The sequence below is a fragment of the Tachypleus tridentatus genome, chromosome 7 (genome assembly GCF_004210375.1).
Source record: "Tachypleus tridentatus isolate NWPU-2018 chromosome 7, ASM421037v1, whole genome shotgun sequence".
NCBI lineage: Eukaryota > Metazoa > Arthropoda > Merostomata > Xiphosura > Limulidae > Tachypleus > Tachypleus tridentatus.
This window is the reverse complement of record NC_134831.1, coordinates 119,359,375-119,387,352: the sequence shown is the minus strand read 5'-3', so window position 1 is coordinate 119,387,352 and position 27,978 is coordinate 119,359,375. Positions and strand designations below refer to the sequence as shown.

At 36.4% G+C, this 27,978-nt stretch overlaps 1 protein-coding gene and 1 long non-coding RNA gene across 6 annotated transcripts in view; one reads left to right on the top strand and one right to left on the bottom strand.

The window, feature by feature from the left end:
* Window positions 1-2,335: 2,335 nt before the first annotated feature.
* Window positions 2,336-26,998, bottom strand: LOC143256485 (uncharacterized). Of its 3 annotated transcripts, none has more exons than XM_076513774.1 (4): window positions 26,858-26,994; window positions 20,848-20,950; window positions 4,895-5,452; window positions 2,336-2,761 (listed from the first exon to the last, which is right to left on the bottom strand). In XM_076513774.1, exons 3-4 carry the CDS (start codon window positions 5,445-5,447, stop codon window positions 2,694-2,696), a joined length of 621 nt encoding a protein of 206 aa, XP_076369889.1. In that variant the 5' UTR covers window positions 5,448-5,452; window positions 20,848-20,950; window positions 26,858-26,994; the 3' UTR covers window positions 2,336-2,693. The 3 variants fall into 3 exon arrangements, with proteins under 3 accessions (XP_076369889.1, XP_076369891.1, XP_076369890.1); XM_076513776.1 differs by lacking the exon at window positions 26,858-26,994 and adding an exon at window positions 22,057-22,276; XM_076513775.1 differs by lacking the exon at window positions 20,848-20,950 and having other exon boundaries at window positions 26,858-26,998.
* Window positions 3,879-27,978, top strand: part of LOC143256486 (uncharacterized) — a 72,576-nt gene continuing 48,476 nt past the window's right edge. Inside the window, exons 1-2 of one of the 3 annotated variants that reach the window (XR_013031383.1) lie at window positions 3,879-4,236; window positions 17,893-18,551. This is a non-coding gene — a long non-coding RNA (uncharacterized LOC143256486). Of the gene's footprint in view, window positions 4,237-17,892; window positions 18,552-27,978 lie in introns of those variants that run through there. The other 2 variants (XR_013031382.1, XR_013031380.1) reach the window with 2 other exon arrangements.

Below are 27,978 nucleotides of genomic sequence, written 5' to 3'. Positions count from 1 at the left end.
CAGATAATTTTACAATTCTTTATATATTTTTTAAAACGTTCTAGGAGTTGCCATAGTATTATTATTATGCGGTAACCATAAATCCAAACTACCAAAAATAATTTCAATGGTTATATTTTTGAGCCCTGTATCCAGACATTTCTTGAGAGTTATGTTTTTAATTTACAGTTTGAGTTGAAATACGTTTTTAAAATAAGTTTTCTCACTTTAATATATTATAAGAATTCGGAATGTTTACCGCACTTTCTATTTGTTGTGGCGTCACAAATTCCGGCTGTTACAAGTTTAATGCTTGTGTGTGTGTGTGTGTGTGTGTTTCGTATAGCAAAGCCACAAAGGGCTATCTGCTCAGCCCACCGAGGGGAATTGAACCCCTGATTTTAGCGTTAATGCTTGTGAACTTTGAATTTATGAATATTTCGAGCTTTTCTCGGTACAATAATGCTGGGTTTGCCTTATGACTGGAGTAATTTGTCACAACAATTTTCAATGCAAGATAGACTTGGGGAAGATCGTTGAACAATATAGAACCAAACAAAACGACATTCCAAAATGGGAGTCTTAAATGTTGTCCACAGAAACGAATATATATATAACATGGCAGAACATTTAGGACAGCCAGAAGTTTCTAAGTTGACCCAGAGAAACGCTCACAGTTACAAAGGGGTCACGTACATCGTTGACCTCTTCCACCCTTCTGTACTGAGATTTAGGTTTCACTGTTTAAATGTTGAACGTTACACAAAAGAAGGCGCTGATGTCGCATAAAGTCAAAGTATGATTGTTTTGTTTGTTTTTGAATTTCGCGCAAAGCTACACGAGAGCTATCTGCGTTAGCCGTCCCTAATTTAGCAGTGTAAAACTAGAGGCTAAGGCAGCTAGTCATCACCACCCACCGCAAACTCTTGGGCTACTCTTTTACCAACGAATAGTGGGATTGACCGTCACTTTATAACACCCCCACGGCTGAAAGGGCGAGCATGTTTGGCGCGACGGGGATCCGAACCCGCGACCCTCCGATTACGAGTCGAGCGACCTTAAGCAGCTGGCCATACCGGGCTTGTCAAAGTATGAATTCAATACCCCTATCAGGGTCATGTTATTTACTAGGCTCATCATGCACGCTGACATACACTATTACAGCCCCATGTGTTCCAATGCATTTTCACTGTTTCGCCTATATTATATGTATTTACACAAAATACCCTTTTAATACACAGTACATATACACCACAATAATGATCAATTAAGCAGGCCTAGCGGTAGGTGGCTGATTGCTACACTTATAATACATATATTCAATGAGAGGTATAAACCCTAGTTTCCATCATGTATGATATAGTGACCTAGAGTGAGTAATAATTTGTTTCTGTGTACATTTTGCTTCAATAAGTGAATGAACTGTTTAAAAATCTGTCATAAAGAGGTTGTACATTTCCATAGTTATGTAGAAACTAGAAGTTTGTTTGAAATATCAAAAACTCGTTCATTTGTTCGTTGAATTTCGCGCAACGCTACAGGAGTGTCGCCTAGAGTAACTGTTCTTAATTTGAATGTGATATATAATAAAGTGAAATCGGCCAATCAACGCCACCTCTCATCACTAACTCTCAAACTACCAACAAATAGTGGAATGCCTGAAAGAACGAAAGTGTTCGAAGGCGAGACTCGAACCTACAAATTACGAATCGAATGCACTACGCACCAAGAAATATCAGGCGTGGAACCAAACCAAAGAAATTCTTTGAAGTTTAACCTTTTATAGGTTAAATATAGGTAACATTGTATTCCAAACGATAAATCATTCGAGACAGTATATTATAGTTACATGGGACAGAAAGAGTGCATTCGTTCACTTTTGACCCGGCATGACCAAGTTTGTTAAGGCGTTCGACTCGTAATCCGATGGTCACTGGTTCGCATCTCGGTCGCACCAAACATGCTTGCCTTTTCAGCCGTGAGGGCGTTATAATGTGACGGTCAATCCCAATATTCGTGGTAAAAGATTAGCTTAAGAGTCAGCGGTGGGTGGTGATGACTAGCTGCCTTCCCTCTAATCTTACACTGCTAAATTAGGGACGGCTAGCGCAGATAGCCCTCGAGTAGCTTTGCGAGAAATTCAAAATAACTGACAAATAACTCGTTCACTTTTAAAATATATATTACTTTATTGTATCTGATGAATATCCGTTTTAGCTTTTTTTTCTTAGCTGAGTCTTTATCTTTAACATTTTTCTGACCTTTCGGTGCTTTTGTTTTGTAAAATAGAAGAAATTAGAAAAATGAAGTTATAAGTTTTGTGTACTTGACAAAAAAAATATACTCAAAGCGAACAATGATTCACAATATTTATTTGTATCGATACATTCATTCTCAATCCATATTTCATTCATGACTTCCAGAAGAAAAAAAAAATAGTCATTTAGATTCTACGTTTTGACACTTCGATATATCCACATAAAAAGAGCTGGTTCGGTAACGAGACTGAGCGCCGAGTCTATGGATTTCAGCGAAGCTGGTGCTTTCTGTGCATCAACTGTTTAGAAAGAACATTAAACGGTTGGAGAACGAAAACGTTGGGCCCAAAAAGATACACGTTTGAGATTCTAGCAAATGAAAATTAATCCATTAACTTACAGATTAGTGGTGTACTACAAAAAAACTATGGTTATATATAACTCTAACATCCTCAGTCATTTCATCAGTCGATCCTCCAATAACTCCTTGGCTGTGGATTCCTGACGTCCACTTTTTAACGGTCCTAAATTCGAAAGAAAAATAACACGTAGTTAACATATAATCTTACAGAATATTCTAGCTGCCTTTCTCTCTAACCACTAATGAGAAGCAGCCATTTATATTATTAAAAGGTAAATGAATATATATTTTGATTGGTGAAACTTAGCTGAATTGACGACAACTTGCTGTTGTAGAAACACAAATACAGAGGACGACGTTTCTAAATTCTGCCGAGTTTCATCATGTGTAATGAGACAATAAACGTGTTTTGCTTCGAATTTCGCACAGAGCTGCATGAGAGATACTCGCCATAGCTGTCGTTAATTTAACAGTGAAAAAATAGAGGAAAGGTTGTAACCATCCACCGCCAACTCTTGGGCTATTCTTTTACCAATGAATGGTGGGATTGATTGTACGTTATAACGCCCTCACGGCTGAAAGAGCAAGCATGCTTGGTAAGATGGGAATTTGAACCAGTGGTCCTCAGATTGGGAGTTTAACACCCTCAGCACCTGACGGCAATAATTTCAAATATTTCACAATCCAGAAAAACGAGATCGTAAGTTTGTTTGTTTGCTTAGTTTTTGAATTTCGCATAAAGCTACTCGAACGCTATCTGTGCTAACCGTCCCTAATTTAGCAGTGTAAAACTAGAGAGAAGGCAGCTAGTCATTACCACCCACCGGCAACTCTTAGGCTACTCTTTTACCAACAAATAGCGGGATTGACCGTCACATTATAACGCCCCCACGACTGAAAGGGCGAGCATGTTTTGCGCGACGGGGATGCGAACCCGCGACCCTCAGATTACGAGTCGCACGCCTTAACAGGCCATAGTAAGTTTGAATTAATCTAATGACTTCATTCTCTTGCATAAGACATTAAAAATACAATAATACATTTATGGCATCAAAATATTATCATATAAGCTAACAGCATATATATATGTTTATATATTCTTTAAATGAAAGATACACGGGTGCTTTAATCCACTGTTCATGTTTAAATTCAACTTTTATTTCTCGATTTAAGTATCATCCACATCAAGAAATAAACATTTTATAATATTCATATCTCCTGTTACTTGAAACCAAGGACTGAATGTCCGTAGTACAAAGGACGGTGTCAGAGTTTCCTGTGTGTTTCTAAAATATTATATAGATTACATCCTGTGCTGTAATAAGGAGAGTGCGGAAATTATTTCGAAATGAAAAATGCAGATAAAATCAGCACACTGTATCCCGAGTCTTCAAATTGAACGTGCAACGTTCTTCAACTGTTTATAATATTTAGGCTTCATAAACTGCTTTAGTATTGTAGTTAAATAGTTCTGGCTTGCGGATGAACACAAATTATTAATACAAAAGCTGTTTTATGCTGTATCAAGGAAACCCTTAAGTATTGTGTAGGTTGCTTAGTCTAAGCCTAATACTACTAAATAATTTATTAATACGGAAATAAACGACCCTAACAACAATGGCGGCAGTGAAGTAAAGGGCAAGTCCTTTTTTTTTTTTTTTAACCATACCTTATATAGAAGTTGTAGTGAAATTTTAGTGAGCTGACCCTAAGGATATTCGATAATAACCAATACTTTAAATATTACTATTATTAATTTGTATTTATAATAAAACATTATTACTTTAGGCTAAGGAAATGGTACATAGTTCACACGGTAAATACTACAACATTACAGTTAAGGCTTATGATACTGGAAAGTTAATATGTAGAATTATAAGTGGATTTTTCTATACGTTAAGATATTTTTATTACAAGCTTTCGGTCCTTTTATCGGGCAACAAAAACGACTATTGTCTAGTCTAGATAGATATTTCAAAGCAGTGTTCCATAGTTTTAATTAATTTTTGCTCAATGTATTGTGAAGGCTCTGGTGAGAGGGCCGAAATCTTACAATAATACTGTGTTTTACTTACATACAGTCGATGCAGACGATTCTTTGTCTAGCTTTGCAAACTTTGAAACCGATGTTTGGGGTAAAATAATTACATATATACCTCTAGTTTTAAGAGTGTATACATCACGTATATTTCGTTTGTTTTTAATGTTTAAACAATTCACTGAATATTAAAGAAACAAGTGATTAAAGTTTAATGATATTAAAGATATAAAAGTTAAATGATGACAAAATGATCACCTTGCATTGTTGATTCTTCCCATGTGTTTCCGCTTGCTTCAAATGGGTAACTGGGCCGGATCCTATGCAGACTGTAAGTGTAAGGATTTCTTTTACCCCACATTCCTGATAGCTTATTCCAGTCTCGTTTACCCCACATTCCTGATAGCTTATTCCAGTCTCTTTTACCCCACATTCCTGATAGCTTATTCCAGTCTCTTTTACCCCACATTCCTGATAGCTTATTCCAGTCTCTTTTACCCCACATTCCTGATAGCTTATTCCAGTCTCTTTTACCCCACATTCCTGATAGGTCGTTCCAGCCTTGTTTGTTCAGAATTTCAGAAGGGTTGTTCCAGTTTCGTTTACCCCACATTCCTGACAAGCCATTCCAGTCCCGCTTGCCCCACATTCCAGAAAGACTGTTCCATCCTCTCTTCTGAAGTTCTTCATTTCCGATTCTTGGAATAACGACTTCTAAGTCTGGACCATTTTCTGGAATATGTCTCTCCGCCAGAACAGCCAAAACACACAAACAAAGGAAACAGTCAAATCCAATGGTTACAGCATGCATTATGTCTGGGAAAATACAAAAGTAATATAACAACCAGGAACGTACTGGATACATTGATATAAAACTAAGAACTATAACAAAACACGAACCTGATATGAAGTCTTCGTTTCGTGTTAGCATAAATTTATAGTGTTTAAAATTTCTAACAAATCTTTCCTTTAATTTGGCTTGCTTAAACTGAATCACACTGTTCATACTGAAAACAAAGATTGGTGTAGAAGTCTAGTAGTTATTTGATGTTTTAAAAATAATGAACATTTTCATACCAAACACCTTTTCGTGATTATGATACAGTTTGAAAAATTATTACAGTTCCATTTGTCTCGCATTCTAGAAAATAAAAATTTAAATTTATTATTTTATCAAACTACAGAAGACGTAATTATGATTTTATTATAGTAGTTTTGTGGTGGATCAAAAACCTTAATTAAGATACTGAGGTTTACTATTTTCTGCTATTCATAATTATCCCCACCCCATCCGATAAGTCTGTGATCTTATAACGTTAAAATCGTGTTTCGAAATATGCAGCGAGCAGAGCAAAAAAAAACTTCATTGTTTGACTTGCCCGTCCCCTAGTAGCACGGCAGAAAGCCTGAAGGCTTATAACGCTAATAGCCGGGTTTCGATACCCGTGGTGGACAGAATACAGATAGCCAACTGTGTAGCTTTGGGGGCCTGGCATGGCCTAGCGCGTTAAGGCGTGCGCTTCGTAATCTGAGGGTCGCGGGTGCGCGCCCGAGTCGCGCCAAACATGCTCGCCCTCCCAGCCGTGGGGGCGTTATAATGTGACGGTCAATCCCACTATTCGTTGGTAAAAGAGTACCCCAAGAGTTTGCGATGGGTGGTGATGACTAGCTGCCTTCCCTCTAGTCTTACACTGCTAAATTAGGGACGGCTAGCACAGATAGCCCTCGAGTAGCTTTGTGCGAAATTCCAAAACAAACAAACAAACAAAGTGTAGCTTTGTGCTTAACTTTGCATTTACACAAACTTTCATATATTAAACAACCTTTTAAAATGTAGAATATTTTTAGCTGGTTTCTGTTTAGTTGTTTGTTTTTAAATTTTACAACATTTTACACATCAGCTATAACTGTATAGATCTCTGGGGCACTAGAAAATTCCTGATGAACCTGCGGTCCACCAAACAATTTAAAAAAAAAATCAACACTATTTAAATCGATTATTCAATTTTTCCTTCAGTGACTACTTATCAATAAACGTGTAACTACCTTACTATTCTACAATTGCTTTTGTGTGACTTAGTTTCAGGCGATATTATTTTGTAGTTTACATTTTAATGTAACAGATAGTAGACGTTGGATTGCAAATGAAACGTCTTGCACGCGATATTTTTGGTTTTTGATTTGCAAGAAGTATTAATATATATTATAAGCTACGCAACGTAAAGCACAGCACCCGCTAGTGTTTCTGGGGGACATCCTTTTTTATCTCATGTCATTTTTAACCCCTCAGATATTCCTGGTTTCTTTTTTCTTATGAATGTAAGAATGATAAGAGGTCTTATGCCTACAGTCGGAGATAAGCCATAATTTAACATGATGCATTACCTTTGAAAAAAGAAAACAACAAAAACATTTTTAAGCGAGTTATGTCCCAGCTGTTATATTTTTACACGATTACTGACATGAAGTGTTCCGGTTCTGATACCACTACGGTTCATTATCGTGTTTTAAATCACCGAACCATTTAGCGCAACATGTAATAAATGTATTTAGTAGCACGCTTCCTTCTTTATGTTCTTGTCGACAGTCGGTTGTTGCCTAGGGTGAAAGTGAATATCTCTACCAGTCCCAGTGAAGTCAGCTAACGATAAATAGATTCCAGCCTTATTCGTTGCTACGGTAATCGTCTCACGTCTTCATTTTGTCTGATCAGTTCAGTTGGGAACAGTTGAAGGGTATTTAACGCTGTCGTTATATACGAACAATCAGATGTGTCTTATTTTAAGAATTCCTGAAATTATGCTATGCGGTGTCAAGTAGAACTTTCACACCTGTACACCACGAATATTTCCCAACCCAAAGACAAAAGTTCTGGTCAAAATCCAAATTAGACCAAGGAAATATTTTGTTACAAGCTGGGGTAACCGTCCTCTGTTATGAATTTAAACAAATAAGGGGTGGATGCTGTGAGAAATAACGCAAAGATCCTACCTTTCACCCACTTTATACAATAACATAACGTGTTATTACTGTATTCGTTGTTACCTCACTAAATGTTTTGCATACGGCTTAAGAACTCAATACGCATATACTGTAAACAAGTTATTAACTGTGCGATTGTCAGGTGACCTTGTAGGAAAAGGCAGCGACAATTTTAGTGGCTATAGGTATGCTTTCTGTTATCTACTTTCAGTACCCAACCGTTAATGTCCTTCCACGGTGTTTTATGTTTCACGTGGTTAATTAATTGACGTTATGGATTGGCCAAAGAAATAACTTACAGAGTGAATTTAAAGATAAAAAAAACGGGTGTTTGTATCAGCCTTATGGTTGTAGAAACTTTAGCTGAGTTTATGTATCAGTGCAATAGTAGCAGCCATTTCTTTCTTATTATATTCCTCCATAGATAGTGCTAGTGTACTTTCTGAGAAACGTAATATGTTTGTGAACCTTTTCCCCACACTACGTGTATGCCGTGTTATAGAAAATTTAATATATATATATTTCTATGTTGTTGTTATAGTTGTAAGGTAAGGATGTAATGCCATCTATGAATATTAACGTTAACATACGTCAACGATAATAAATGCTGCCATCTATGAATGTTAACGTTAACTTACGTCAAGGCTAATAAAAGCTCAATAACAACAATAATGAGGGGTGGGGTGTTGAGTGAATGTTCTTTTTAACTCCCATTACCAAGCTCCTTGTTCCAGGCTATCATATCACAAATTTTGGGCCCTCCAGTGGCACAGCGGACTCACACTGCTACAAACCGGGTTTCGGTACCCGTGACAAGCAGAGTACAGACAGTCCTTTGTGTAGCTTTGAGGTCAATTCCAAACAGACGAACAAATACAAAATTTGGTTGTAAATAACCCACCAACTTAAGAGTAGTTTGATAATGGACAGACAAACAGACAGACACACAGATGTTTGTATTGTATATATTCTGATGCTCGATACGTGATTAATACACACAGAAATTATCTCATCATTGTAAACCTTCCTTATTCTGAATGTTATTTGGCAGAACTGGAAGATATCTTAAAGTAAAGTTAGAAAGTATTAATTTAAACATTTAACTTTATACAATAACTTTATACAAAAAAGCTTTTTTTTTTGTTTGCTGGTGGCTCACGTTTTTATTTTTTCAATAACAAATTCATCAATTTTACTATTATGAGACTATTATTAATTAAGTAATTAAAAAGTCTGTTTGATTAATAATTCCATTAATATCTATCATTGATAGTAAATTGATGGACTACATCAAGACACCTAGCCAACAGTACGACTCTTGAGCAACTCTTTTCTGATACAATACTTGAATATTTGATCTTCACTGTTATAGTTTACCAATGTACCCCATGTTTGAACCACGTTATTGCAACAAAAGATCGCGCCCCTCGAGGTGGATTCTTATATGGGGTGAAAGAACCTCCTAGGGAAGGTTCTTTATTTTCAGTTAACTTTCTCTGGGATCTGATCATCCCCCCACGTGTTTCTAATGCGTGATGACTCGTGAAGGGGAGGTAAGGATCGTGGTGGTTGAGGGGTTCAACTCTAAACACAACCTTTGGCTTTAAATTCTTGTAGATGAGTAGCCTTGGGGTTGTCCTAAGGGTCACTTGGCTGGTCCTGTAGGGCTAGGGTCAACAGAGTACTAGTGTTGAGCGTTCTCAATAGGTATTGTGGACATTTTGTTTTACGCTGGTGTTTGGGTAAAATGCTCACAAAACCCTGGTATTGTTTCAGTGTCCTTGTTCAGCATTGTAGTGCATCCCCTTATAGAACTCCACGGTGTGAGGGGTCAGTAGGTACTGAATATTTCTTTATTTATTAGGGATACCCCAGTTTAAAAAAAAAAGATAAAAAATTAGGTTATTTGAGCTGTAAAATGTGGCCATACATTCCTAATGCTTTCCGGTGTCAGTAGTTTTGACAGTCGAAGGCATGTTGTCGTGATTCTTTGACATGTGCTTTCACGGTGACTTTCACGGTGACAAAAACCATGACATCTACGAGTGTCAGATGGACCCTTACTGTATCAATTGCGATGGTTTACAGCCCATCTTACTACTGATATTAGCCTAAGTGGGTGGAGGAGATAGAAGCACAGCTTTTGAAAATGGTTAACCATATTTCTCACATTTTGAGTTATTGTCCGCAACTCCATCTTGAACATGTGCTGCTACACTTCATTCCACTGGTACAGTTAGAGTGCAGACACATCTTTTCGTCCCTCCAACATAGTCGTTCTCAAACCATGTGAAGGGTCTTTTGCCTCCATGGTCAAGTGAGTTAAAGAGTCAATGTTTACTCCTGTCACTTTCCCTGCCATTCCTTTCAGTGACTGTTTGGATCCACTTCGTTTAGCCCAGAATTCTGGCATCTGCCCTAGTCCATCTTCTTTGACCTCGAGATACATAACGATTATTCGTTCACTCCCTTAGTCGCTGGAATCTATGTCTACTGAAAGAGATTTGCCCACTCTACCAAGGACAGGATCCATGGAGATAGATCAGGAGACCTTCTTCTAATAAATAAAAATGGCGTGGTCGTTCTTCACTCAGTTTTTCTCCACATAAGTCAAAATGACTACTTTAATACAGTGCAGCTGTTGAGGTTTCCATTCTAATCTTAATGACACTTAGGTTGTGTGTCTTTTCTATTGCTGAATCCTCCTGATGCATTCACCTTTTGGCACTTTTCTTCATACCGGAATGACAGATTCTGTGAGGGACGACTGCATGGAAAGATGGCGCTGCTAGTCGACCAGCATGTACCCACCCTGTCTCTGCCACTCGGTACATCCTTAGAGGCAATAGCCATCCGTGTTTCCTTGGATCATACCATCACTGTTTGTTCTTCCTACTTGTCTTTCCTAGTGAAACCTATGATCATTCAGGATCGTAATAGGCACACAACTAAAGACGCCAATATACACACGTTAAGAACAAAAGATATAAGATTCATTATGGCTCCGATGATTCATTTTACAAACAATGGAAGGGTAAAGCCATCATACAATACAAGACCATTCTTGATCAATCTTAGGCTACTTAGAGCACAATATGTTCCAAATTTATTATTAATCTACGCATACTTCACATTGACGAGACATTGATGACATAATTGGTATTTCAATTTCAAATAAAGACGAACTCCATAATTTTATCAATTTCGTCAAGAACTATCGTCCAGTCCTTCAGTAAACAAGCAACGTTTCAAACTATACAGTGGATCTCCTCCTCTGAACCTAAGTACAGAGAATACCACTTTAACTTCCATGTATTATTAATCCACCAACTCCCATTAAGTCCATTAAATATGTCATTATTAAGTCATCGTTTCACCGCCTCAGTCGTTTATGCAATACAGAGGCCGATTTTAACCCTAATATTGATGACCTGTAAGATTTGTTTGTTTGTTTTTTAAATCTTAAGACATAAACGACTCAACTTGCAAAGATGCTTCCAAAAAATCAACATTACAGTAGCAATAACAAATACGAATATTGACTAAAATCAAGTCCTTCTTATATTTAAAATATCTTTCACGAATACTCAGGTTTCCAAAATAAATAAAGACCATCTGAGATGTTCTAAACGAAAAAAACTTTTATAGTTAAACTGACAGACTATCAATACTATCACATGGTATTGACACGGAGAAAAGTCAAACAGGCATATTGATACACGTTCAAGGTGCAATACGTAGGCCCACGTACACAGTCAAACAGTTGCTGACTGGTACATACAAGAGTTTAATTTATGCGTAGGGGGAAATTGGTCGAATGTTTTCTGAACGAGCACGTGAACACATCCGTAACCTCCAGAACTGTGGTCCAAACAATCCTGAGGCAAACCATTACAACAGTAATAACCACAATATTAGACATTTCAGAATTATGGCTCTTCGTCATTTATCGACAATTAGAAATAAGAGACTATAAGACGAAATTGAATCCATCTGTCCGTTTGACACCATTCACCCAAAATAGATTAACAAAGTATTTTTTATTCAGTATTGTGTATGCATGTGAGGATACGTATATGTATACATACTTACCAAAGTAGCATTTTGCGAACTGTGATAACGCTGTCTCACAGCACTCTACTTACTTGGTATTGTTACATACATTGTTTCGAAAACTTTTAAATGTATGTGAAATTTGGTTTTAATTATTGTTTCCATTCATAAAGATACGAGGCGTGGCATTGCCAGACGGTTAGAGCACTCCAAGAGACGCGGGTTCGAATCCCGGTCGCACCAAACATGCTCACCATTTCAGCCGTGGTGGCGTTATAACGTGATAATCAATCCCACTATTCGTTGGTAAAAAAGTAGCCCAAGAGCTGACAGTGGGTGGTGATGACTAGCTGCCTTCCTTCTAATCTTACACTGATATATTAGAGATGGCTAGCGCAGATAGCCCTTGTATAGCTTGGCGCGAAATTAAAAACAACAACAAACAAATCCACCTATAATCGTACAGGGACTGTCTTCATTATATTCCTGCTCACGATAATCTTATAATTCTATTGTTTTTTATTTAAAATTCTCAAGCTATACCAAGGATATTAACAAAACAGTTTTTGTATTTGTTTTAGTCCAAGCTATACGTTAGACTCTCTGTTCTGCTAGTACCATTGCAAGTGTTGTTTGTTATTAGGCACAAACCTCCACAAAGGGCCATCTGTGCTCTGCCCACAACAGGTATCGAAACCCGGTTTCTATCAGCATAAGTCCGAAAACATACCGCTGTGCCACTGGAGGGCAGTACTGAATTTTCTTTTGTGTGTGTGTACGTAAGATGGTAATAAAGAGAGTAGAAAAACATCTATTTTGAAAATAGTATTTCTTGAAAACAGGCCTTTGACCGTAATATATACATATATATATATATATATACGTTTTGCAAGAATATTAATAGAGAAGACTTGAGTAAACTAATACAAAATAAACTAAAACGGAAGAACTGCATTAAAAATATAAAATCCAAACCTCTGACTAATTATATTATTTAATGTAACCAAAAAACAAGCTGAAAGAAAAATAAAATAAGAAAAATGCTGCAGTAAATGAAGGGATCCTACAATATCAAATGTATCCCAGGTTATGGAGGTGTCTGTGAAAGTAGAATCCACATTGCGGTGAGGATACACTGTCTATTAGTCTTAACCTCCGTTCGCTAGTATCACATAAAGAATAATTAAATAATGAAATAAAATGATATAATTAAAGGAATAGAAATTAAAAGAGTGAGATGTGGGTGCTTATGTCTACAACATTCCACATCTATATCACATTATTACATTATAGCCTGTACCCTGGGGATCCTTTTTATTTTTTTTATTTTTGTTTCAGGTTGTTTTTGTTTATAATAAACTATTTACTTTTTGATATACATTTTTATCCCTTTAAAACAAATATTTTACTGTTTTTATTGGCTAATTATTCTAAAAGCAATTCCCTGTCGGAACAAAAATGAACTGAAAAATATATACATGGAAGTATTCCTGTATCAATAACTTATCAGCTTCAAAACTGATAAATGAGTGTAGTATCTTACATCCACTTGCTTATAGACTAAAACCGTTAAACGTCTTAAAGGTATGTCCAGAGGAAATGTATTAGTCATTTATTATTAGTGAGAAGTACAGTACTTGCTTACAGACTAAAATTGTTGAATGTACCAATGGTATCTCCAGAGAAAATACATTAGCCATTTATTATTTTATTATTATTGAGTGGTACAATATATAAATAGAATGTTGGCAAAGCACTATCCTTAATTAAATACAAAAAGACAAACGGTGGACGCAGGGAATCATTAGTGTACAATCACTCCTTTCGTTTGGTTTGTTTTGAATTTCGTGCAAAACAACACGAGGACTATCTGCGGCAACCATCCCTAATTTAGTAGTGTAAGACTACAGGGAAGGTAACTAGTCATAACCACTAACCGCCAAATCTTGGGCTACTCTTTTATCAACAAATAGTGGGATTGACAGCACTATTATAACGCCCAGACGGCTGACAGGACGAGCTAGATAGTTTGATGTTGATTCGAACCCTCGACCGTCAGATTACGAGTCAAGCGCCTTAACCACCTGGCCATGCCGGGGCCTTGTGGAGAATAGAACTAGTGTTAATTTATTTTCAATCTTAATGACATCTCACGTGACATTGGATTCAGCGTCCAGGTCAGAGGTCTCTAAGGTTAAGTCGTGCAGGCCATTGTCCACAGGATCAATTAATGGCACCAATCGTCTACGCGGCTACCCTTAATAAAACAGCAGGACGAACTGTCAGAAGTATAAAACTCTCGCAGCTGCAGAGCGCGTTCTGCGGCATATCGCTTACATATCTTGCACATTCCCATCACAGCTGAACGACCAAAGCGTTCAAAAGGTATTTCGCATATCGAATCTTACATGTTACCAATCTATTATCCCAGATACAACTTAAACTTTACGAAAGATGAAATCTGTCTTATCTCAAATGCAAAAAGCAGTCCATACTTTTCAAGAATCCTCTATCAGCCATCAATATCGTTGGGCTATAAAAGTTTACAATTTGTCATGTGTCTCTCAGATTAACAAAATATCTAAACACAGGTTACAAAGTACAAGAAACTAAGTTAGTGTTGCACATCATCCAAGCGGCGTCCAACCAACAAACAGTTTACAATATTGAATAGAAACAAAGTTTATGTTAAACGTGATCCAAGCGGATTCCAACCTAGAAACAGTTTATAATGTTGACTAAAAACTAAGTCTGTGTTAAATATTATCCAAGCGGTGTACAACCTACAAAATGTTTACGATGTTGACAAGAAACTAAGTTTGTGTTAAACATCATCCAAACGGATTCCATATTACAAACAGTTTATAATGTTGACAAGAAACTAAGTTTGTGTTAAACATCATCCAAACGGATTCCATCTTACAAACAGTTTATAATGTTGACAAGAAACTAAGTTTGTGTTAAACATCATCCAAACGGATTCCATCTTACAAACAGTTTATAATGTTGACAAGAAACTAAGTTTGTGTTAAACATCATCCAAACGGATCTCATCTTACAAACAGCTTATAATGTTGACAAGAAACTAAGTTTGTGTTAAACATCATCCAAACGGATTCCATCTTACAAACAGTTTATAATGTTGACAAGAAACTAAGTTTGTGTTAAACGTCATCCAAACGGATTCCATCTTACAAACAGTTTATAATGTTGACAAGAAACTAAGTTTGTGTTAAACATCATCCACACGGATTCCATCTTACAAACAGTTTATAATGTTGGCAAGAAACTAAGTTTGTGTGAAACGTCATCCAAACGGATTCCATCTTACAAACACTTTACAACGTTCACAAGAAACAAAGTTTGTTTTAATCAGTGATGACGATATACTTATAATGAAATATATATGTAAAAACAGCTGGTTTGAGTTGAGAAAATTTTAAAAAAGAGGAGCAAACATCGTTTCGACCTTCTTCGGTCATCGTTAGGTTCACAAAGAATGAAACAGGTAACTGACCGATAGCTGACCATATGTTTGAAGGGGATTGTTTAACTGAGTGTAGAAATGTAGAGGGCGTACTTAGATGTTTGATTATATTTATTAATATAGGTATAAAGATGTTCCTTTGTATTGGTTTATTTTGGGCTTGAGTTGTTGTATAAGTAAGGCTTCTTTAATTTTGCGTTTATGTTTGTTTTTTTATCTAGTATTTGGGTGTTTTCTATGGGCAACCCAGTATCACCAGTTCTAGCCAATATTTTTATGACACAAGTAGAAACACAAGCAAGTAACACAGCATTACATCCACCACTATGCTAGTGCAGATATGTTTGTTTTGTTTTTGAATTTCGCGCAAAGCTACTCGAGGGCTATCTGCGCTAGCCGTCCCTAATTTATGTGTGTAAGACTAGAGTGAAGGCAGCTAGTCATCACCACCCACCGCCAACTCTTGGGCTACTCTTTTACCAACGAATAGTGGGATTGATCGTCACATTATAACGCCCTCAAGGCTGAAAGGGCGAACATGTTTAGTGCGACCGGGATTCGAACCCGCGACCCTCGGATTACGAGTCGCACGCCTTAACCCACCTGGGCGTGCCGGGCCATACAGATATGTAGATGACACGGTTGCAGGATGCAGATCTACAAAACACATACTTAATATTTTCAATCACATTAACTCTATACATCCCAACATTAACTTCACATGTGAACAGGAAGAAAGCAATCAAATATTATTTCTTAACCTCAAAATTACAAGAACCGACACACAATTTAAAACAGAAATCCACCAAAAAAACACCCATACTGCATTAACGTAGCCAAATGCCTCATCATCTAATTAGTGACGCGCATGAATGGATTAACGAGATTCCCACTGTCCCTATCTACTATCTAGCGAAACCACAGCCATGGGAACAGGCTTGGAGAAATCAGCGGGGAAACAGGCCTTTTTCTATACATTTCTTGAGACTCAGCACATGACACAAAACAAAAACTCGACATATTAAGAAACCAAATAAACACAGCCATAAAACTATGCTCACCAGATAAAATTAATGATGAATAATTATTACTTAATAATTATTACAAAATAAAACATTACTTCATCAACATCAATAAGTTTCCTCCACAAACCGTAGAAAACATTATACGCACACATCTAGTCGTAAAGCAAATTCAACTAACAAAAGTAAATATATCCCACGAATTAAAAAATCACGAAACCATATACTGCTGCATACCATATATTCCCGACATCAGCAGACAAATAACCAACATTTGGCAAAAACTAAAAACAAAATATGACATTCCAGTTAATACTAATTTTTTTTAAAAGACCAGGCACAAAACTGAGGTCTATACTATGTAAAAACTACACTGACAAACACCACACTAACATTATTTATAAAATACAATGTGACAATTGCCACGAATTCAAAATCGGAGAAACGAGTAGAAAAATGGAAACCAGATTCAAAAAACATAAAAAGTCACCTTCACACGTTTTTGAACACTGCAAGTCAAATAAACACGACATAACCATAGAAAACACTCAAATATTAAATAAAGAAACAAACATAAACAAACGCAAAAGTAAAGAAGCCTTACTAATACAACAGCTCAAGCCTAAAATAAACCAATACAAAGAAACACCTTTATACCTATATTAATAAATATAATCATACATTTATACACGCCCTCTACATTCCTATAGTCAGTTGCATAACCCCCTTCAAACATGTGGTCAGCTATAGGTTAGTTATCTCTTTCTTTGTGAGCCTGACGATGACCGAAGAAGGTCGAAATGTCGTTCGCTTCTCCACATAAAAAAAAATTCTGAACCCAAACCAACAGTTTTTACATGTATAAAGCTTGTTTTAAACGTCATAAGCGGCGTCCAACCTACAAACAGTTTACAATGTTGACAAAAACTAATTTTGTGTTGAACATCATCAAAGGGGATTCCAAACTATAAACAGTTTACAATGTTGACTAGAAACTAAATCTACCTCTGCACCTTAGTTTTTAACATGAAAACATAATGTTTGTACATCATTATTAGAATTTTATTTAACATCAAGAGCAGTATAATTAAATGGTCACTGAGATCATTAAATCCATTCATTAACTTAACCGGTTTAATTATGTACTCTTTAATTTCATTATAATTAATCGTAGGAAACGAAAGTTTGTTTGTTTTTGAATTTCGCACAAAGCTACTCGAGGGCTATCTATGCTAGCCGTCCCTAATTTAGTAGTGTAAGACTAGAGGGAAGGCAGCTAGTCATCACCACCCACCGCTAACTCTTGGGCTACTCTTTTACCAACGAATAGTGGGATTGACCGTCACATTATAACGTCCCCATGGCTAAAAGGGCGAGCATGTTTGGCGCGACGGGGCGCGAACCCGCGACCCTCAGATTACGAGTCGCACGCCTTAGCACGCTTGGCCATGCCGGGCCAAAATGTTTGGTGCGAAGGTGATCCGAACCCGTAGGAAACGATGAGCAACTTATGAAGATAAATTGTTGTAATAACCACTTAAGTTTGAATCATTTCTTCAGCTAAAGGCTTGAATAATTGAAATTAACTTTATATTGCTTTAAGACACAAATTCATCTTATATTCAACATTATTGACTATTTATATTCTAAATTGTTGACTGTTATATTCAAGATTTATTGTTTGTCGTTTTTTTTTTTAATTTCGCGCAAAGGTACTCGAGGGCTATCTGCGCTAGCCGTCCCTAATTTAGCAGTGTAAGACTAGAGGGAATGCAGCTTGTCATCACCACTCACCGCCGACTTTTGGGCTACTCTTTTACCAACGAATAATAGTATTGAACGTCACATTATAACGCCCTCACAGCTGAAAGGTCGAGCATGTATGGTGCGACGGGGGATGTGAACCCTCGACCCTCAGGTTACGAGTCGCACACCTTAACCCACCTGGCCATGCAGGGCCAAGATTTATTGTTGAATGTTTATATTAAAAATTTTTGACTGTTTTTTCCAAGATTGTTGAGTGTTATATTAAAGATTGTTGACTGTTATATCCAAGATTGTTGAGTGTTATATTAAAGATTGTTGACTGTTATATCCAAGATTGTTGAGTGTAATATTAAAGACTGTTGACTGTTTTATACAAGATTGTTGAGTGTTTATAACAAAGATTGTTTTCTTTTATTTTCAAGATTGTTGAGTATTATATTAAGGATTGTTGACTTTTTCACAAAATTGTTGAGTGTTTATATTAAAGATTGTTGACTGTTACATCCAAGATTGTTGACAGTTTATGTTCATAATTGTTGACAGTTATTTATTGTGGTGAGTAACAAGTTTTTTTTCCCCAATGTGTGAGTAGCAATTTTGCGGGCTTGCAACGTTACTGTCTGGAATTCGATTTTTGCGGGTTTTTGTGGACAAAGCGCAGAATTATCATTGTGTAAGTTTTCGTTCAAAACAACAAAATAAAATTAAAAAATGAATTAGAAATAATATATTAAGATAACACGATTATCAGTGGTCCAATGATAGTTAATCGTACTTGTCTAAAATTGATTTGAGTGCGACTCGTAATTTGAGGGTTGCGGGTTCGCATTCCCGTCGCGCCGAACATGCTCACCCTTTCAGCTGTGTGGGGCGTTATAATGTGACGGTCAATCCCACTATTCGTTGGTAAAAAAGTAGCCCAAGAGTTGGCGGTGGGTAGTAATGACTAGCTGCCTTCCCTCTAGTCTTGCACTGCTAAATTAGGGACGGCTAGCACAGATAGCCCTCCTCGAGTAGCTTTGCGCGAAATTCAAAAAACAAACAAACAATTTGAACGATTAAAGTAAATATATTTTTTCGCTAGTTAAATTTCTCGATCTCCTACGAAACTTACGTTATGGCGGAAAAGTACATAAAACATAGATACGTTATAACAAATTTATCATTTACTTAAATTGCTAAACTTTAGTGATGGTATGTAATACTATTTTACTTTTTTTCCTAAACGTTTATATTTAATAACGAAAGAGTTAGATCTGAACTGAAAGTTCATAAACTTTACTTTTAAGAACGAATTTAATTAAGCCATTCGGGATATTGTAAGTTTTCTTTGTTTGTTGTTGAGCCTAAAGCTACATAATGAGCTAACGTACTCACCACGTGTATCGTATCCCGTATTTTTGCGTTATAAGCCTTCAGATATAACAACTAGGAAATGGGCGAGGCTATAATGAATAAAAGCGAGCGCTAGATTCGGTGTGGCTTATTAGTTAAGAGGAACGTTGAAAAATAATAGTTTTAAAGCGGGCGGATTTTATGACTCCTTTTTACTTTACCATTCACGTAACATGTACAGTGGAACCCCTCTAAAGCAGCCACCTTCGGGACTGAGACAAACTGGCCTGATTAGAGGGGTTCCACTGTAATATCTTCTATTGTACTTTTGGTGAAAACCAAAAATAATCCATAACACGTTACAGCTTGTTTGGTAAGTAAAACATTATACGATAAAATTAAAATCGAATAAGTTAACAGATCTAAAAAATAATATTTTGCTTGAAACAAATAAGGTCGGCCGAGGCTTGTTTGTTAATATGCAAGACTATGGGTCAGAGACACCAAGGTTCGAGCCTTGATATACTGCTAACCACGAAGCGAACTTTCAGAAGTAAAACTTACAATTGCGATAGTCAGTCCAGTTATTTGATTAAAAATATGCGAGTAAGCGGCGGATGGTGCTCTTTGTTACTATCTTTCTCTGAGCATTTCTAAAAGTAGGGATACCTGTGTTTGAGCTGTGGGGTTTCTGACCTGGTCACTTAGTTAATATGTCACACAAAATATTTTTCAGATTGAAAAATATGAATATCTGAAACAAATTCTTGTTTATATGAACTAGCTTTTCTTTCGGAAGAATGCCCACAGTAGCTCAGTGGTATGTCTGCGGACTTATACTGCTAGAAAAAGTTCGGATAATAAACTTGGAGTTAATCTGAATGTGTTTAAATTAATTTAAATAAAACAATCGAATTTGTGTCCGTTTGTTTGAATTTTAATCAGTTTGGTCTGTCATGGGCGTCAAAATAAAAAATTCCATATTTCCCTCAAGACAGTTATCAGGTGAAATGGTTGCTTTATAGTGGTTACACATGTTGTGTACCCTTACCTTCGCTTCTAGGAAACTCGGGTGTTGACAGAAGAACCGCATGATAATAGTCAATAGAATAATCAAAGCAAAGTTCTTAATGAATGGGAGTCAGATGGTTTTTGTGGATAGCGCGTGCATTAAAGTTTAAGTAAATATCACTTATTTCTGGGCATGTCTCCGGGGGGTCCCTCATTGATAAAGATTCAGGAAACCATGCAGGTAAGAGTTCTAGAGCTCCCTGATTATCCCCAACACCCACTCTGTCCATGTGAGTGTGTATATTCAGGGACTCCCACCGGGGATGTTTGCTAACATTAATAAGATATTCAACAAATATGAAATGTGTTAATATCTCGCTTTTATAAAGATAATATGGGATCTTCAGTCAATCAATCTGGTTACTGCTTCCTCAAAACATAGAATGAAGGTGAGTTGACATTTAAAGTAACGTGTTTACAATAAAATATAATTTTAAACCTTGAACAACTCTTCACTGTTTATTACAAAAAAAAAAAAAACATCAGTGATTTACCTCAGATATTATACAAATATTGTTTTTCCTCCAGGGAAGTAAAACTCCCTATTATCGCCCTTAGGGCAAGGTAATTACTGTCTTCTTCGCCCTTAGAAAATGCCTGTAAAAGAATAAAACTTTGAGTATTAGTAAATTGTTATCTTTCTTGTGGAAGACACAATTTAATTCAATAAGAAACCTTGTTTGTTCCAAACAATCAGCCACTATTAACGCTTTAGCCACAAAAGCGGGATTACGTCACATACGAAGTCATAAAGTCATTTGTTTCGTCACTCCTACCCTAATAACGTCATGTAACCATCTTCATGCAGAGAAACCTGATACATCGTTCTTGGTTACACATTACCTTAATTATATAAATGTATAACTAGTTGGACGGATGTTATGCAAGTTCGTGATTAATTAAAGGTTACTTAGGACGTGAAAAGTTGCTTCCGTTATATGTAATTGTAGAAAAACGCCCCCCCTCAATAAGCTGTAAAACGCAAAATGTGAAATTGCAACTTTGCTTTCATCTCCCCACAAATCCAATGAACCTCCGCACCAACTTTGGTGAATATCCATCCACACCCTACAAAGTGGTTACATGGATATACAACAGGCAGCACTATTATATTTATACAGAAAAGTGGTTACATGGATATACAACAGGCAGCACTATTATATTTATACAGAAAAGTAGTTACATGGACATACAACAAGCAGTACTATTATATATATGTATATATAGTAAATTAGTAAATGTACATACAACAGACAGTACTATTAAATTTCTATAGATAAGTAGTTACATATACATACAACAGTCAGTACTATTATATTTATATAGATAAGTAGTTATATATACATACAACAGTCAGTACTATTATATTTATATAGATAACTAGTTACATATACATACAACAGACAGTACTATTATATTTATACAGATAAGTAGTTACATATACATACAACAGACAGTACTATTATATTTATACAGATAAGTAGTTACATATACATACAACAGACAGTACTATTATATTTATATAGATAAGTAGTTACATATACATACAACAGACAGTACAATTATATTTATATAGATAACTAGTTACATATACATACAACAGACAGTACTATTATATTTATATAGATAACTAGTTACATATACATACAACAGTCAGTACTACTGTACTTATTCGTAATGTAATGTCAAACTAATCTACTCACGAATGTCAGCTTGGTTTGCTCTGAATTCTGAAGCAAAGATTCCGAAACCGCCCTCAGGTATTACATAACATACTAAGAAATTATTAATAAATCCATTAATAATAAATTACATCATACATCCTTCGTATTCTCAAGACGGCTGGTACGGGTGTTAAAACTTTAATTAAAATAAAACATAGAACAATGTTTCGACCTTCTTAGAACATTTTCATATCAACAAAGAGATTTTGCAAGTGACCGATGCCGGGCACGTGTCTTGGGAACGAGAGTGTATACGGGTACGGGATTGTAGGTGGCGTTACAATTAGATGTTAGGTTATTAATTAGCATAGGTATAAAATTGTTCTATTATACCCGAACCAGCCGTCTTGAGAACACAGTTTTACTTCTAGTGGGTTTCTTGTCATAACGAATATCATATATCTTTATCTAAAAATTTTCGAAGTCATTCACAACAACAGTTTGATGTGAGTTGACTCTTAGAGCAACAAATTATGCGCTAAAAAAACTTAATAATTTTGATGCTTTCTAACGCTATATTTTGCTAATTTCACCAAATGGCAAATTATTTGTTTTGTAGGTGAGTCAAGTCAACAGTAAAAATAGCCGTTGGTCATTGTGTCAAAGTGGGAACTGTAATAACGAATCTTCTCAACTAGTTCAACCTGTCATTCACTCGCGTTACTTCAACCTTTAAATCCCTCAATTGCACAACGATATGTCCGTGAACTCACACCGCTAAAACCGGGTTTCGATACTGTTGGTGGTAAACGAACTGAATTGCGGGATGGCACAAAGAACGTTTGCCGTAAAGTGTAATGCGAATTTTGGTCGTTTAGGTTACGTAGTTTATAACTTGGGGCAGCCTGAACTCCTGGTCACTATTACTGAAATTCAGCACGTGTAAACATCCCTTGACATGTTATAACATCTTCATCTGTTTTTCGTTACTGTAAACGAAACTGAAATCTTACGTTTGCTTCTCCGTTTAAAGTAAAAAATGCCAAGCGTGGCCTAACAGTTAGCGTGCTGGAAATGTGAGATTTTCGGGTACTACGTTTGCGTCCCTCTAAAATTCAGGTTTCGATTCTCCTCAAAAACAGCGCACAGATAGCACACTGTGTAGCTTTGCGCTTTACAAAAAATAAACAAATAATTATTTTGTCAGTAGAATTACTAGATATCTATAGCTTGGATGAGAATAATAACCTGCACTCCAACAAGATCCACTGGTTCACGTTTGCTAGAATTGAAGAAATTCGTTGACTGTTATGAGAAATTCAGGTGTGGTGGAGTTAAAGAAATTCGTTGTCTGTTTTGCGAAGTTCACGTGTGCTGGAAAGGGATTCACGGTGCCTCAAGTTAATAATAAATTGAATCACTTATGAAGATTCGATGTGCCGAAAATTACAAATGAGTTGCGTCAGTTATGAAGATTCAGTGTTCTATTTCCAGATTTACTTAAGTAAAGAAAAATTACTTTACCGTTATGACAAAAGTGCAGTTAAGCTTATTTTAAAATTCTCACGTGTTTTCTTTACATGAAACAGAATTAATATCACTTTCAGTACAAAGCAGAATTAATTGAGGAAGCAGTTCTAAACTTGAAAAGTTACAGAAGAGACAAAAATTCGGACTAAGCCTGTTTAGCTCAAACTTACGTTATAATTACCGAAGTTGCTAAACGTTTTTCTCCCTACGGTATTTATTGAGGATCACGGTTATATGGCGTGTGCTCGTAAAACGTTATTCATTCAGAGGGGAGAAGAGATCAACATTGGCGCCTCGCAACTCCATCCACAGAAGTCATAACAAAGCCAGGATCACTGAAGATTTCTGCTCTCGGTCTCTGGTTCGCCCACCCGCCCAATCCAGATTTCAGTTTCAAAGAGTATAAATCATTAAAGTATTATCTTAAATCCTTACAGGCCAAATTGAAAACAACGTGTAATATGTGAATCTAGAAAGCGAGTAAGTACTGTAATTTCAGAAGAGATTTTAAACGTCGCGCAAAGTTGTAATTCTATGAACAATCGATATTATGAGTTAGAAGATTTGGTCAGAAGGGAAAAATTGCCTTCCAAACGTTTTATTTAAAGAGGGATTAGACGTGTTGCTATCTTCCGTTATATTCGCATTCAGAATTCTGTACATAAGTGGTGAAACGTATCCTACTTTCGTCTTCTAAATAATTTGAGGCAGGAAGAGTTTTTTTTTTTTCACACAGTTTGAAGAAAGGGTGTTTTGGTGTGCGTGTGTGTGCGTTTTTTGTTTTATTTGGTACCAGATGCAGAACTCGTTAATAGCTAGTTTATTTACGGAAACAGTAACGACCTGGCTAAATCGAACTGTTTCGTAGTTTAACATTACAAACGCTTTGTTTGAGACTTAAGAAAGCACGAAGCACTTTTGCTGATAATAATGGACTACTATTACTTATTTTAACGACCGCATGCGAAGGTTTGTTTATTTTAAAGCAAAGCTGTAACAAGCCATCTGCTGTGTCCACCTCGAAATATCGAACTCCTGATTTTACCTCAGTAAGTTCGTAGATTTACTGCTGTTCTACCAGGGGACCATATCAGTTTGTTTGTTTGTTTGTTTTTTAATTTCGCACAAAGCTACTCGAGGGCTATCTGTGCTAGCCGTCCCTAATTCAGCAGTGTAAGACTAGAGGGAAGGCAGCTAGTCATCACCACCCACCCCTAACTCTTGGGCTACTCTTTTACCAACGAATAGTGGGATTGACCGTCACATTATAACGTCCCCACGGCTGAAAGGGCGAGCATGTTTGGCGCGACGGAGATGCGAACCCGCGACCCTCAGATTACGAGTCGCACGCCTTAACACGCTTGGCCATGCCGAGCCAGACCACATCAGAAGAAAGAACACAGACCTGTACAGAGTTCCTGAGATTAAAGAACATTTTAATGAATCGTGTTATGTAAGTAAAACGGCCAGAAAAAAGCAATGAAAATTGGGAAAAGCTGCTTGTTTTACACTACAGGTGTTTATATATTATAGTAATTCGTTTGTGAAGATAGAAATATTGGAAAATATCATGAGTATTTCTGTAGTGAAAACTGACACGAATTTTATCCTATTGAATCGTTCGAAGATAAAATTTGCTGTAACTCCTTGTATAGTGATAAGTTGTTTTGCAGTCAAAGAAGAAATATATTCTACAAATGAATAATTAATGTTATTCAATCATAAAGCTTAATTTAATGAAAATTAAATGTTTACATAAAAATGATAAATTAAAATTGATAATTATCGTAATGAATTACTCAGAGGTAATATTTATTGTATAGAATTACTTGTATAGAATTACATAAGAAATAAAAGTTATTGTTTGTTTGTTTTGAATTTCGCGCAAAGCTACTCGAGGGCTATCTGCGCTAGCTGTCCGTAATTTAGTAGAGTAAGACTGGAGGGACGGCAACTAGTCATCACCACCCACCGCCACCTCTTGGACTACCTCTTTACTAACGAATAGTGGGATTGACGGTCACATTATAACGCCCCCATAAGCGAGCATGTTTGGTGCGACCGGGATTTGAACCCGCGACCCTCCGATTACGAGCCTTAACACGCTTGGCCATGCCGGGCCTCTATTTAATATAGTTAAGATTTATTGTGTTTAATCACCCAGAGATAAAATTTATTGCACTGAAGCAATCGGAGAAAACAATTATTGCTTAGATTGTTTTTTTAATCGCGCAAAGCTACACGAGGGCTATCCACGCTAGCCCTTCCTAATTTAGCAGTGTAAGACTAGAGCGAAGACAGCTAGTCATCACCACCCACCCCCAACTCTTGGGATACTCTTTTACTAACGAATAGTGGGATTAGAAGTCACATTTTAACGCCCCCACGGCTGAAAGGGCGAGCATGTTTGGCGCGACCGGGACTCGAACCCGCGACCCTCAGGGATACAAGTCGAACGCCTTAACTTACCTGGCCATACCGGGCCTCTTAGAATTATTCGAACATAAAATTTTGTAGTGAATTAGAAAGGACATGCTTTCAGAACCATTTTGTCCAGTCTTCCAGAAGTATGATAGGAAATTGTTGTGTTTTTTTTTCTTATATCTATTTTTCTCGTTCAGAATAAATGTTGATATTGTTCATAAAATGTTACAATATGCACACGTTTCTCATTGGTGGATAAAACAATATTTCACGATTCTCCAGAATGTATGCGAATTTTTAGTTTAAGCACTAAACATTTTTTATAGCTAAAACACAAAATATCTGAGATAATTAAGTGAAAATCGGATATTCCTATTTTACATAAATGAATGCTCCACAAGTTATGGATTTGCCAGAAAACGTATCTCTCACCCTAACGTTTTTTAAACTATTCAAAAAATTAAGTACGTAACCCTGGTGGAGGGGTTATTAAATACACATGATACAAAGTGAAATTGATTTTTAACCAAAGGACTAATAAAATATTTTGATTGAAGCAAATCGTGCAGAAAGAAAGTCAGTTATAAGAGCAATGTTGTTATGTTTCACAATATGAACGTTAGTGTTAATTTGTCAATATTAAAGCAGTATATACCATTAATATTCTGCATGTTTCCTAGGGTTAAGTACATCCATAACCTTGTAGAATGAAAATAACGTAATGCTAGAAAGTCATTTACCAATTTTTTTACCGTTACGAAAACGAATAGAAATTTAAAACGTTTATGTAGGAAATAAATACATAACAATACAAGAATAAGTAAAATATCTATCATGTTATCTTCCACAAAGTTTACTAATCACTAAACCTCAAATGACTATCTACCTTTTAACCAACTGGAGGTCGTCTTCCTTCGTGGCTTCTCTGAAGGATTTGATAAACAAAATGATGTCTCCTCTGGTGTACCAACTGTCACGTGCAAACAGGATGGGGATAGGCCGTGAGTTCATTCACTAAGCAATAATTGTCGTCCTTTTATTGCGTACCTTATGCAAGTTTTCTTACGTCACGAGCGGAATCCACTTTTCTCTTCTTCCTATTGGTCGAATTCCTTAAAACCCGAGACTTGCAATCTAGCCATTCACAGTAACCTTACAATCTATATAACCAATTAAGTATAAGTAGGCTTTATATTACAAATAAAATTTCAGAATATACCTACCTTGTCCAGATCGATGGAATGTTCTGTATTACGTTTCTTAAGAGATGAAAAATAAAAAACACATTTAGTCAGACTGTACGTTCTATATCATGTTAAAGTTTAGTTTTAATACGCGCTTTTAAACGCGAATGAAAAGTCTCTTAAACACATAATCACGCGATTATTTTTCAATTCGGCTGAGAATGATCACATCTGATTAATGTCTTTCCTCAGGCTTAACGTTAGGCATTTTTAAAATACTTTCAACATAATTCAAGACTGGTTTGTCCATCTTATTTCTATAGTTTTGGATGATTCAGCCACAAAACAGTAGCATTTATGTTTCAAGTAACATAGATGTGACCTGCCATGGCTAGGTGTTTAAGGCACTCGACTCGTAATCCGAGGGTCGCGGGTTTAAATTCCTGTCACACCAAACATGCTTGCCCTATTAACCGTGGGAGCGTTAAAATGTGACGGTCAATCCCACTATTCGTTAGTGAAAGAGTAGCCCAAGAGTTGACGGTGGGTGGTGATGACTAGCTGCCTTCTCTCTAACCTTACACTGCTAAATTAAGGAGAGCTAGTGCATATAGCCCTCGTGTAGATTTGCGCGAAATTCAAAACAAACATAGATCTATAGGAGACTTTCTCTCAAATATCGATGATGTAATAGTTAGTTGCTTTGTTCCATATTTTACGTATTCCGTATTTTCCGTATTAACTTGGTGAAGGCTTCAGCTCGAGGATTTTGGCTTCAGATCTGTGTCTAAAATAACCGCGAATTTTATTATATACATGATAA